This window comes from Centruroides vittatus, unplaced genomic scaffold (assembly GCF_030686945.1).
Source record: "Centruroides vittatus isolate TY-2023 unplaced genomic scaffold, ASM3068694v2 contig_900, whole genome shotgun sequence".
NCBI lineage: Eukaryota > Metazoa > Arthropoda > Arachnida > Scorpiones > Buthidae > Centruroides > Centruroides vittatus.
This window is the reverse complement of record NW_027122591.1, coordinates 1,116,039-1,131,162: the sequence shown is the minus strand read 5'-3', so window position 1 is coordinate 1,131,162 and position 15,124 is coordinate 1,116,039. Positions and strand designations below refer to the sequence as shown.

The following is a 15,124-nucleotide window of genomic DNA, read 5'->3' as shown; positions in this document are numbered from 1 at the left end:
GATCGAGCCAGTGCTGCCAGCTAAAACACGCAAAAATTTAACAAAAATAATATTAAAGTAACCAAGACAACCAAATATTGTAGCGCCACATCGCTAGTGGATATTTGAATTTGCCGACTAGAATGTGGTCGGTTAATCGGGGGTCGATAATCGATGCTCTACTGTATATATATATATGTATATCAGGGATGCAGCCACATGGGGTGGCAAGGGATAGCATTTCCCACCCCTCACTCCTGTCAACCCCCATTGCTTTCCTCATACAAGTTTAAAAGTAAACATAAAAAAATTCACAAAGCAGTTGATTACTGGGTGAAACAGAAAACAAGCACATCAGACTCAAATACTAGGCTACATAAACAGCCATAAAATAAAGAATAAAATTTAATACCTGTTCTTGTTCTACCATTTATTTATTTGTTTTTATTCAGCATTGTCATGTACATTACTGATTTGCATAGGACATGTAAGCCTTTCTGACGTGGCAGCTTCTTGCACAATAATATGCTGCTAGTGATCTTGGAACTAATGTTTTTACATAATCTATCTACCTGTACTGTGTGTAAGAAAGCTATCAGTGACCCACACTCAGAAATTTCTAGTTACATCCCTGATATACAGTGGGTAATCAGTTAACGAACTGTCCGAACAAATCGGATAACAAACACTTTTGCGAAAAATTTTTATATTTGGACAACACTTCACAGAACAAACAGAAAAAGAAGTGACATAAAATAGTGAATACTATAAAAATAAATAAATTATTTAAAACAATGGAGTCAGAATTTATTTATCTTACTTAATTGTACTATAAGCAAGTACATGAAAATTCAAATTTTCCTTCCTTTCTGACTTATGGAGGACTAATGATTTCTCAACTCTAAAACATTTACTAAAAATGAAATAGAATTAGAATTAAAAAGGCTAAAAAACCAGTTTTTTGTAGAGAGAAAAACACCTTTTATTACTCCACGCTTATCTCCAAATGTAGAAGACGATCACAAATGCCGTTTAAGTCCAATTTCACCAGTAAACTGGCCTCCTCAGTAGAGCTTACTTTTAAATACACAATACAGTTCAAATTGCCAACTATGATAAATATCCATTATTAGTTTCTCACTCCATGATTACAACTTATATACCCGACAAGATTTACCCAGCATTCGACTGGCACCATGCCATTATTCAGATTTACAGAGTTACTTTGCATAACTATTGTAAAATGTTCTTTAAGTCTTCTTTTAACCATATTTTTTTCTTTGTATACAATTTTTACTCTATTAATATTAATTTGACAATTATCAGCATTACAATGTAAAAATACCGGAGAAGTATTAACTTTTAATTGTACCGCAGGGAGACATTCTGATAGTCTGACCTTTAACTTCCATTTAGTTTCTCCAATGTAAAAACTTGGAACTCCACACATGCATTGTAATCTGTACAATAGTGAATACTGATTGGTCTTCCCTTGTCTTCAGGTTAAAATTCGAAACTTTCAGAGTGCTGAAGACGTCAATATCGATGCTCAACCCGATACCAATTGGATAGTATTTCTCCGAATTTTGAAACTCTTCCATGTAATTCCTGCTTTTTGTTTACCTTTCTGACAAATAATTTTTTATAGTCTTCACGAGATTGTCGGGCAGGTACTCATTAAGTTTTGCATTGGTTTTTATTTACGAAAGGGGAGAGTTTAACTGTCCCATCAGATATTTGTTAACTTTTTAGTACCAAATTTCGAACTTCATATGGGCCTTGCATTTAAATAATTTTTTGTGCACTAGTTGATTTCTGTTTTCTGAATTTTTGTAAGTGCTTTTCTGAACGTTTTATTTAAAAAAGAAACTGATATTATTATGGAGCCTAAAAAGAGTGGAATGTCAAGAACTGTGCTCACCATAGAAACCAAGCAAGAGATAATAGCCAAGGTAGAGTGGCCACAAGATGTCTGATGTTGCTAGGCAGTGTGGCTTGAACAGGTCTACAGTAGGCACAATCTTAGCTATGAAAGATATATCAAGAAGACTCAAGCAGCTAAAGGAGTAACAAAAATCACATCTGAGAAATAAAGAACATTGAAGAGCTCATAATGGAACCTGAAACTGATGTGACGACAGAAGAACTCCAAGAACACCAGAAACTCAGCGACATGTGTTTTCTTTTGAAAAAGACAAAGATTAAAGAGGACCAATGCTGACATCTGCTATTGAAGAAGTGGGAGGATGTCAAAACAACGGTCATCCAAATGGCATCCAAACCAAAATGAGGTTAATAGGCTTGGGGATCTCTACAATTACAATGCTGTTAATTACTTCTGAAAACTCCTGAAGAAGAGAGTAAAGCAATCAACATTAGACATATTCTTTAACCTCACAAATGGAAAAAACATGACTAATAAAAATCCAAGACTAAGTATATATGTATTTTTACTATTACATATAAACAAACGTAGTAAGAAAGTATATATTGTTTTATTTTTTGGAGTCTCCAGAATGAATTAATCAAATTCCCATAAAAACCTATGGTAAATTGGAATTGGTTAACGAACAATTCAGATAGCGAACAAAGTCTTGAAACAGATTATGTTCGTTAACCAATCACCCACTGTATCATAATATATATATAAAAAATATGTTATGTTTTAGGCATGGTTATTGTTATATAAACAACAACCTAACCTAAAACAAAATTTTTTACACTTTATAACATAAATTAAAAAACTTTATACTTTTTATTAAAAATATTCCAATTATTCAACTTGACAACACCTTAAATACTTTTTTCAGCAATTCTTTAATTATTTAAATGAATGTTTTTGACTTCTTTTCATTTGTTCATACAACTCAGTAAACTGTTCAGTTTGAATGTGTAGAACCTGAGGAAGGCTGATAAGCTAGGCTGAAAATGTTTGTTTTTAATAAAATATTGCTGGAAAATGCAAGATGTGAAAATTTTAAATAAAACATCAAATTTTTAAACTTAAGTTGATCTATTTAGAATTTATTATATTAATATTTTCAGAACAAATTTAATTAGTTGCTTTAAAATTAACATTATTTAATCACATTTTTTATTTTTGAATTGAAGATGTATAGCATCAAAACTATATAAAATTGTTATTTATATATACTTTCAATAAATTTTATATTCTGTTGAATAACATTCATAGCCTATTTAATTAAAAGTTATCTATATTAATTTAAATAATCCATGTTATTTTATTACTAATTAATTTATAATTGCACAAAGTAATATTGTTATTTTAATATTTATAAATAACTGTATATTTAAATATGAATTTTTAACTTAAAACTCTTTATTTTTCATTTAAATACAGCATTCTTTATTTGTCAACGTAGAATAATTTTTCTATGAAAAAAAAAAATCAAATGTATACACTACTCTATATATAATATTTAATTTCTGGATCAAATCACCTGTATAATTTATGTTATCACAAGGACACATTCAAAGTCAAAATAATTTTAAAATTTATATAATTAAGTTAATATAAGGAAATTAGTAAGCTTTTAAACAACATACTTTCAAACATATTAGAATTATAATTTGATAAACAATATAGCAAAATAAAAATATTGTAATTTATTATCTGAAATAAAGAACAGTACTGTAACAATCATATCCGTCAATATTTTCTATAATAATAATTACATAACATCACAAGTGATAATTTATTAATAATGTCTGTATAACTAATTCTATTATATACTAATAATTCCGAATTTTTATTAAGACAGATATAATAATTCTTTTGTTTTAATCTAGTAACAGATAAAACAAAAGTCTATTTAAAAACCTTCCATGATAATATAAACTAAATAAATTATTATAAACATTTCTAAGAAAGTATATAAACTGAAAGAAATTTGTTGTTAATAACTAGTGAATGTAACAGTATGAAGTTAATAAATGAGAATGAACTGAAAGACTTTCAATAGACAGCAATGAGCTATTTTATTTAATTAATGATATCTATTGTCAATTAGAAGAATGATTCAAAGAAAGTATCAAAAAGTAGATATTATTTTCAAAAAATTTTGCTATAATATAGGATACATTAAAAGTAAAAATAAATTTAAATATCATTTGTAAACTATATGTATATAAAGTTTTTAGACATCTTCTATAACTATGTTTCATTTATTAATATTTTCTCATATTATTTCAATATCAGATATTTTATTAGGATATAATAAAATGCATATAAAAATATTCTGTAGGAATGCATTCTATTTTTATTTATTTATTAACTAGTAAAAATTTTACTTTTATGCCAAATATTCATTTAAATTATAAAATACAAATAAAGTTATTTATATCAGATTTAAACATTGTAAAATTAAACTTTAAATGTAAAGATGGCATCATATACATAAATATTTCTGCTTATTATTTAAATTTACTTTTTAATTTCTAATTTTATTTCTTCACAAATTTAATGTTGAAAAAGTAGTTAATTTATAGAATTTAAATTATTTTAATACAAAGAATGATTTTAAATTATTGTCAGTGTTAGTATGCTATAATTTTCCAGCTGAAAACAATAAAATAACACTTTTATATTCTGTAACCAGTTTGACTTAAAAAGTCCTATTACATATAGAAACAATACTGCAGAATCCTAAACTTCAAGCATGTCTTCAGTGGCTTGCATGGTTTCCAAATGATAAGCAATTTTCCTCTGTGTTTTCTATCATTTGTGGTTTACAAATTCACAAATTAAAATGTACCTGTAACTTTGCACCTCTATTTTACTAAATTAGGATATTAAAGCTTTAAAACCTCTACTAATGTCCTAAGAATGATTATATTATTGATCAATCATCATTAAAGAACATTATGTTGCAAATGTGTTTCTCCTAGCTACAATTTTTCTTATAAATTCATCACAGATTTCTTCCAGATCTAAAAATTTTTATTGTGGGCCATTGTGCACATTAAAATTAGCCACATGACTCAATAAAACGAATGGCAGGACAATCTTGCTAATATTGCAGAAGTACACAACTGTACAAATGGCTCTAAATTACAAGGATATGAATTATTCTGTGAGTCCAAATTATTGGGTGGGCTCAAGCTCCACAAGCCATGCTATTTATTATCATATGATGACTCCAATAATATAGATAAAGGTGGTCATTTAACAATATCCTAAATGATATTGCATATAGTATCAGCATTGCATAAAGTATCAGTATTTGTCATATAACATATGACAAATACTGATACTTTATGCAATTTTAAAATTACAGTTGACTCACCATAAAACAAATACTAATAAAACAAAATCCATGTTAAAGTAAATTTTGCAGTTGTCTTGTCCATTGTCATAACATTAATTTTCATGCAATAAAGCACAAATTTTATCAGAATTTGTTAAATCAAACTGTTAGTTATCTTCACAATCCCCAAGAAATAACCATATTTTCAACAAGCAATTATTTATTGTGACATTGTCACAATGCCTGGCTGCAAGTTTTAATCATATCTTTAATTAATTTAAAATATATGCTCTCCAATTCAAATTAGTAGTGTCTTGCTCCTGAACATCATACTTTTCCTATTAGCAATAAAGTCAAGCCAATAATCTATTAACTGCTTTCAGTGGAAACTTTTGAATTGAAATAACATGACCAATGGTTTGCATCAGCACTTCATATATAGTTGTAACAGATATAATAATTCAAAGTTAATCAAGACTCCTACCTCTAAGGTTTCCATATCTAGTGTCATCTTTCATCTATCTAACTCCATTATCGAGATTAAGGAAAGGTGAACGGATGACAATAGAAATTTATAGGTCTACAATTTTTTCAAATTGCAGCCTAATTATGGTTGATTTTTACATTTTTTAGAATAAACAATAAAAAGTAGTACTGTAATAAATGTTCCATTTTAAGAAGAATAGATTTTCTTCTCCTAGTAAGCAAAGTCAGATTCAACCTTCAACTATAGAGTAATTCAAACATATGGTTTTTTTCAGACCATTCTACTATTACTCAGAAAATAGGGGTTAAAATTTAAGGACAACTCCTTTAAATGGATACAATCCCAAGCAAACACGTATTAGTTTGTTTATCAAGGAGTGCATACAGTGATGGTAGTGTGACATGGCAACATTGAACAGAATTCAAAAAAAACCTGACAATTTCAAAATGTAATGGGAAAAGGCTACAAAATCCCCAAACAATTACAAAAAAAAGACATTATACCATATTTTGGTTTTAAAAAAACCTATTTCAAAATTTTGGCCAAAATATGACTTTATAAGATCTATAAAAATCTTTCATTTATACTCCACATGACCTGAAACATGTCTTTGTGAAGCCAGGAGTTCAATCACTCATAGAAAAAATATATAACATTTCCTTAAAATTCAAGGCCTAATGATCCTAATACAGACTAATTACAATTTATTTAATTTTCTATTTACAATATATTAATTATAAAATATCAGAGCAAACACTTGATTCTTCAAAGTTTAAAACATTTTAAAAAACACTGAAGTCTTGATTTATCAATTTTCTGGAGTTAAAATAACAGTATTCTTCAGTTAAGCTGGTGTCACACTTACAGAAAAAAGTTCACTGAACTGTAATGGAAATTTTCAGTTCAGTGTGAATTCAGTGTTTTGCAGGTAAAAAAAAAAAACAGAATAAAAAAAATAAACTTCTCAACCATCTAGTGCCAGTTCACATTACTAGCAGTGCTACATCTATATTCATTCCGAATTCTGCCAATTCAAGCTAAACATGGATTCTTTCATGGTTTTCATTTGATTTTTTTTCTTTGAGCTTCCATGATTTTGAAGCAGCAACGTAACTATCAGTGGAGGTGTCAAAATGGCAGCTGGGCAGTTCACGCAGTTTCTCATTTTCAGTCTCAGGCAGCACGGCAGCAATATCTGTGATGTTGTAAACACATTATCACTCCCAGGGATCTGATTGGTCAACATCTACATTTTACGTGACCAGAAAAAATTTCCACTGAGCACCTCTTGACTTGATTTTCCAGAAATTTTATGCGTGGACATAAAATTTTTCTGGATTTGGTTTTCAGTTTATGTTTTCAAAGGTGTTTTTTTTAAGTGTGACCCCAACTTTATACCTTTAGTTAATACCAGAAAAGTAAATGTTTCATTAGTGCATTAACAGATGTAGTTTATGCCTCATCCATTATTCTTGATTTGTACGTAGAACTCTAAACCAGAGATTCATCAATGAATCTTTTTTTCTTGTTTAGTATTAAGTCTTTTGATATCACAAAAGCAAGTTAAATTCCTTACCAGTTCTGATTTAAAACTGTTTTTCTATCAATGAAGCCTCATTCCATTTAATTTTGATATTCTTGTTCAGTGCGTCCTCTGTTAAGATAATATTAATTCTATCCTTTTTCAAATCTGTTAGATATTCTTTGATCCTAGATCTAAAAAATTAAAAACAAGCCTATCCTATTTAGTAATGTTTTCAATAATAACCTTTATATTTTAAAGGAATTTTTAAACTCCTTGTTTTAAATCTATTGCATCTTTTTTATTTCTAACAAGACAATAAATAGTGGATAATTTAAAGATGGCCAGTTTGATGTTCCTTTTGGAAGAATACAATTTCACTAATCTTGTGTCAAGAAAACCTGTGATCATAGCATAATTAGTATTAAATTAGTATTGATGGGTTCAAGCAGATTGTAATAGCTTCATTTTCTAATTTCTTCCTTTTTATGTTCATCTTAATTTCTTTCTTATGTTAGCTATAATTTTGCTACTTTTTATGAAGTAATCAAATATTTCTGTCATTTTCTCCAATTATCATTAATTCTTTATCTGTATCCACTCTTCATCAAACATAGCTACTTAAGTTATAACTTAAATGCAGAGTTTTGTTGTTATTCCATATGGAATAAAAGCAAAACTTTCATATTAAGGTTATACATAGAAGCTGTAAATGTTAAATTAAAATGTTCCTATTTTATAAATCTTGAATTAAATGATATTATTATACAATTATAAAAGTAACTATAAGTACTTCAAATGTATGAAACAGTTTTAATCTGTGCAAAAATTTGTAAATACAGTAAAGTGTCAAAAATCTAGATGTGAAAAATCCAGATTGAACTATCAAAAAATAGATATTAAATCTTTCAATGGCAACTCCTTTATTGATGTTCTCATTTAGAATTTGTAATTTTTTAATTTTGAAATTATGGCTAGTGTATTTTTTGTTTAAACATAGTGATTCTGTAAATTATAATTTGAATTTTTGTAAGTATTCCTACATTCCTTGTGAAATACTGGTTTAAACTTAGAGCATTCTAAACTTGAATTACACTATATTTGGGGTTTACAGTACTTAAAATTGTTAATTTACATGTACTATACAGTTCATTTGAAAATTCAGATAGAGTCTGGCCCAATTGGTCTGGATTTTTGACACTTCACTGTATATAAATGAAGTAGCCAAACCAAATATCTTTTTAACACAATATTTTCAAAAATTTTATTTGAGAGAGAAGAAAGGATACAAATTATGGCAACCAAATATTAGAAAACATGGAATAAACTAGTATATGAAATAATTTATGCTATTTCCAGGGCTGGATAAAAACTTTTAGAGACCCTAAGCACTTAAAAGATTTTGTGCCCTCCATATACTATATATGAAATTCAGAATACAAACAGTAATAAAAAAAAATTTATTTTTCAAAATGAATGATACCAAAAACTGGTTTAATTTTTTCATCTATTGTAGGGCCCCTGGTTCTGCTATATCATTTGCATGATTTCTATATAGTCCATGGTAGAATTGTTAATGAAAAATTTTTGTGATGCTGCCTTTTCCCTTTTCTTGATGCTCTAAACCAGAGATGTCAAACTAGCAGTCCCCCGATGTGATTTTTCATCACCCACAGCCACGATGCTTTGAAATTAAATAAGACAGCTTACAGATCAAAATTAACTGATAAACATCTATCTGCAATAATGAAGAATGCTCTCAGTCTTTGAATCCAGATATTGAAAGACTAGGAAGAGGAAGACAGTGCTAGCAAGTTTCCAGTGAAAACAATTAAATTTATGAATATGTACATTAAATAAAATTATTCAGCTTACATGTTCGAATGTGTCGCATAGAATCGACGTGTAGCTACAAATTTATTTTGTGTTATTTATTTCTGTGTTTGTTATATCTACGGAAACTTGAAAGACTACTATGTCATCCAAACAAAGTAGAACTGATTCTTCTGCATCAAACAAGAAAAGAAAAACTTTATCTTTGGAATATAAAGTTAACATTATTAAAGATTTTGATACAAAAATGAAAAGGGGTTACAAATTTTAGAAAATATAGACTCCAATGCAGAGCGCATTTCTACAAAACGAGAAATAAAAAATTATTAGCATGCTACAAGGAAATTTTGCAAGAGAAAAAAAAACAATCTTTGAGCCATCAGACAAATTTGTTAGATTTTATGAAGCCTTCTACATCAAAATAACTTCAGTTTACGATTTTAATAATATAATTTGTTATACATATGTATTATCTAAGATTTTATTAAACATTTTTTCCTAATTATTGTTTTCTTTAGTCTCCGGCCCCAATTAAAAATAATTTGTATGCATTTATATGCAAAATTATACGTCGACTTATGCAAATTCAGCTTACGTGATTATCGCTCGGTCCCACCTATCGTGTAAGTTCGGGGTATTATAGTATATAAATAATCAACAGTTTTTGGCAAATTATTATTTTATATTACCTTATATATTAATAAAATTATTAAACTGCATTCAATTAATAAAATTTGACATTTAGCTTAATATTCTTTATTTAGTTAAATCAATACGATACAAGAAAATTATTCATATTTACTCTAAAAATTAGCATTTAGATAAATGTAGGTGAAACTGAAAGGTCACCTACTGTTAATGATGCATTGATTAATTCAATTAAATGGTACTTTTGACTTTTGGATATCGGTTCATAGTAATTCGTAATAAAAAAAAAATTGTGTTGCATGCAAAATTTTATCCATAAACATCTAAGTTCAATAGAAGTAAAGATTGATAGAAAGTACAAAGTGATCAAGGCTATTTCTAACATCAGATATTACTTCACTTTTTATTAATTTTAAAAATTATCACTTAACAATCAAGGCAAAATTAATCTATATATTTTTTATTATTTTTTTGAGTGATCATTATAATAAATAAATGATTAAAAAATAGTAATTAATAAAATTGCTGACTAATAGAGCTTAATGTCTCTGATATTAAAAATAACAGTTTAACATGATTTCAGTATATGCTAAGTTAATGTAATGTTTACATTCTCGAAAAATTCAGAAAATTAATTTTTTCATGAAAAATCTGCCAATTATTATGTATCTTCCAAATTGAATAGAAACATTAGTTTAATAAAAAAAATTTTGTCAGTGTTTTCAAAAGATTATAGAGAGATTCTGTTCAATTATTTTCAGTACATTTTGCTACTATATTACTACAAAGTGTGTTTAACATATATATTTTCAAATTAGTTCCAATTATTAAAATTATACTATTCTCAACTGCTTTATGTAATATTTTTTTTGTTTAGTGTTATGTTGTTTTGTAAAATAGAACTGAAGAAAGGACTGCCATACCCCCATCTTACTAAAATGATGTAAATCTTGTAAATTTGTACTTATGACTAACTAGACAAAGTATTTCAAGTATCAAGTAAATTTCTTTTAATTACATTATTTAATAATATTATTGTGTGTTAAATTCTTTGGTCACTAGATGACAATTTGCAACTTTTGTAATTTGATTAAACTATGATAAGAAAAATTGTATAAACATATAGATTGTAAAAATAATATATATCTATTGTGTTCTAAAACTATTAAATGTAATTAATTTTTTTTTATATAGGGTAAAGTATTTTTTGACTAAGTGCCAAAATTTATTTTAAACAGATATCTTTCCTTGAAGAATAAGTAACTTACATAAATAAACATATAATGCAAAAATATTTCAGACTGTAAAAGTAATTTCACAAAAATAACAACTAAATAAAAGAAAAAACATTTTAGAGCAAACTAATTTATGGAATGGAACAAATTATTATAATAATGACAAATTAATATTTCATATCCTATATTAATAACGATGATGTATCAAATTTTTCATTAGGGCTACAAGATTTGTAGATTCAAACTATAATAATCACATACCAAATGACATTTCTATTACAAGTAAGGATTAATTACAGTAGACAACAAATTTGAACTTTCTTAATTTTTCTTGATCTTTTGTACATAATTTCATTTTATCTTATTTCTCATGATTACACTAAGAAAAAAAAAATTTCTATTACATCAGGATAAGAAAATAAAAGCCAACTTGCATATTATTAATAAAATAGATACAAATGTATATTAAGATTTAAATCATTTTTCTTGCCAATTTTTGTTTATATTCAGCACTTTTGGGTTTCTGAAATCAATGTCCAGCAATAGTCAGCCAACATTTTGCATTCCTTTTAGAACTTATATATATACAAATATATTATTATTATAGACGATTTCCCAAGAATGTGATGTGATAGCCAAATTTGGAAATTATTTTAACAATAAGCTTAAAAAGAAAAAAAACAAATACAGTCCACCTAATAAAGTACAAATAAAACTCATATTGTCTAGTGTTACATATAAATGCTCTGTAAGACAGCACATTTCATTTTGAGTTATTTTAATGTTTTAGAGTTGAAAATAACATCTGAATTCAAACTTTTCAGCAAATAAAAGTAAAATTTCAAAGTTCGAACGTTTTCGGCCACTAATTTTATATTTCCTGGAAATATAAAATGGAAAGGAAATATAAAATATAGGAAATATAAAATGGAAAAAACCGTTCTATAAATAGAATGTAGCTGCCTTGTAAATTTTTAAAAGATCAAAAACGGCTGTGACGTATTGTGTATGACATATATTATGAGTCTAGATAGTATTTCCATGCATTTGATACATGAATGACATATGAGTTGATGCGGGTTCCACTCCTGCTTGCCCTGTAGGTCTCAACCGCTTCTAAGATTCTAAAATATTGGTCGAAAACCTTGTGTATTAGCTTGGCCAGGTCCCAACGGGAAAAACCTCCGGATCGCTGGTGTAACGTGCTAAAGCAGTATTGATGTTTCCTTTTAGTACGTCGTATTTGTGACCCTTTAGTCTGGCTTGCAGCGATCTGTACGTTGATCCTAAGTATGAAAGTATTCTGTCAAACCTCTCGTCATGTAGTGGGATGTGGTAAATCCTCAGCACCGTCCTTCGCGTTAGACAGAAGGCGGAAAACACTGGGTTTTCTTCTGTACGTAACGAGTACGTTTAAATCATTTGCAATCCTTCTACATATGCGAAGCAGCAACAGTTCATAGTTTAGGACTACCCGATTTGCTTCTGCTTTGTTAACATTACTAGATGACTGAGCCAGATATTTGGATGCTGTAATATCATTAATTTCTTAGACATCAAGATTCAAGTTACTGGTAACAAGTTCAACACCACAATTTACCGCATAGTTACTTATGCCGGTCTATTCATACCTGCCAATTCAGTGGACCCATAATCATATAAGGCATCTGCATTCTGTGCACTAGTAGCCAGAGCCTACTCCCATTTTACAGAATTGTCAGATACCAACAAGGAACTGGAGCATCTCAAATAGGTAGCATCCAACCATGGATATGGCCACATTTTTATCGACAGTCTAGCATCCAAATATCTGGTTCAGTCATCTAGCAATGTTAACAAAGCAGAAACAAATCGGGTAGTCCTAAACTATGAACTGTTGCTGCTTCGCATATGTAGAAGGATTGCAAATGATTTAAACGTACTCGTTACGTACAGAAGAAAACCCAGTGTTTTCCGCCTTCTGTCTAACGCGAAGGACGGTGCTGAGGATTTACCACATCCCACTACATGACGAGAGGTTTGACAGAATACTTTCATACTTAGGATCAACGTACAGATCGCTGCAAGCCAGACTAAAGAGTCACAAATACGACGTACTAAAAGGAAACATCAATACTGCTTTAGCACGTTACACCAGCGATCCGGAGGTTTTTCCCGTTGGGACCTGGCCAAGCTAATACACAAGGTTTTCGACCAATATTTTAGAATCTTAGAAGCGGTTGAGACCTACAGGGCAAGCAGGAGTGGAACCCGCATCAACTCATATGTCATTCATGTATCAAATGCATGGAAATACTATCTAGACTCATAATATATGTCATACACAATACGTCACAGCCGTTTTTGATCTTTTAAAAATTTACAAGGCAGCTACATTCTATTTATAGAACGGTTTTTTCCATTTTATATTTCCTGAAGAGGGCCGATAAAATTAGTGGCCGAAAACGTTCGAACTTTGAAATTTTACTTTTATTTGCTGAAAAGTTTGAATTTAGGTGTTATTTCGACTCTACAAGTACAGTTCCAGTTTTTGGTAAAGTTGTATTTATTGTTTTAATGTTTTAATTTATTATCACACTTCAATATCACTACTGATAATAAAATATTTGTAGAATAAAGGATGTATAACTGTTGATATTTGATATGAACAGGCAGCACAACAAATGCTAAAAGACAGCACAGTTTTATATAATCATGTAAACAAAAGCCTAATAAGTATAAATTTTAAAAATCATTACAAAAGTTGAATTTTATTAAATCTACTACTCTAATAGAAATATTTGTCTCAATATATAATTGAGAAAACACAATTCAATTTATTGTAAAATTATATTTTTGTAAACAAAGAATTCTTAAGACATGGCATATACAGTATAATGTTTCTTTATTCAAATCACTTTAATAAGGATGTTTACAATATGAACACTAATTATACAATAAATAAAAACACCCATCTTTTTTAAGATCATTTTTTAAATCTATGTATATTTTATTTAAATATTAATTTAATCTTTTTACAACTTTACTTACTTGTTTATTTAAAAGTTTAATGAATTAATTTCCATAAATTCATCTGGCATCGTAATTTTCAGTAGTTTTGATAGATATTTACAGATTCAACCATGTGCATGATTACCAGGATTATACACGATTTTAATTCCTAGAAAACTAGGCAAGCATACTGTGCTTAGAAGTACTTTAACAGGAAAGACATGTCTTTTGTAAGGAACTTTAATTAAGTTAGATGAGAATTATAGAAAGTGAGACCAAGTTAAAGATTAATAAATAAAAGCTTACCCAATCGATCGACCATTTTTGACAAGCGCGAGACCACTCCTTCGACTGTATTCAACAGAAACTTACTACGCAAATAATTTTATTTTGCTTACTTAATTAAGCAAATGTCATTTACTTCTGACAGCCATGATAATTATAACAAGATGTAATTACTATAATTCTTGATTATTTTTCTTCTCGTGCTTACACCTCTACTTTAGTCAATGAAATCTTATTGATAGATGGCGCCTTTCGTGTATTACACATGTGAAATTTTTTTTAATTCGTTATTTGATTTTTTTGTATTAGTTCTAAAATAATTAATGAAACAATTTTAGAATATATTATTAAATAAAATAATCTATATTTTAACGAAAGTAATTATATAAATTTGTTTCGTTGGAATTTCTTCCTTTGTGAACAGTAAGTGGAGGCCTCCAAGGAGGTAAAAGGGAGGAGTCTGACTGATCACTTTGGCCGCGTTTCTGCAGCGAGAGTGTAGCGAAATGACGTCGCAAACAGTGTTGGCCAATTAGAGACCAGTTTCAGTGTGTTCGCTGTAAAGCGCTTCTCGAGCGCTGCATAAAGAAACGCGACCTTTGTCAACATAATTCCCCACAGACATGTAGCGCGTCTGTTGGGAATTATGCTCGCATCGTGCTTACGCGTCTACAGAATTTGACTACAATGGAATTAACTACAAGATAACACGCTGCCATCGATAAAGTAGCACCTCTAATATAAAAATTCATGGTGATAACCATAATATTCTCAGCCGAAACTTGTAGTAATTTTCAAATAATCATTTAATAAAACGTAGATAACTATGATCAAGATTCACTGCTAGTTCATTCGAATTGGCAAATGCAATTGCTAT

The 15,124-nt window shown here is 28.8% G+C and overlaps 1 protein-coding gene across 1 annotated transcript in view; it reads right to left on the bottom strand.

Moving 5' to 3' along the window:
* The window catches only part of LOC136984048 (pleckstrin homology domain-containing family F member 2-like), a 34,223-nt gene extending 19,742 nt beyond the window's left edge, over positions 1-14,481 (bottom strand). The window contains exon 1 of the mRNA XM_067280970.1: positions 14,269-14,481. Coding sequence (XP_067137071.1) covers positions 14,269-14,284 — 16 coding nt within the window. The 5' untranslated portion in view covers positions 14,285-14,481. The remainder of the gene's footprint in view (positions 1-14,268) is intronic.
* Positions 14,482-15,124: the final 643 nt, after the last annotated feature.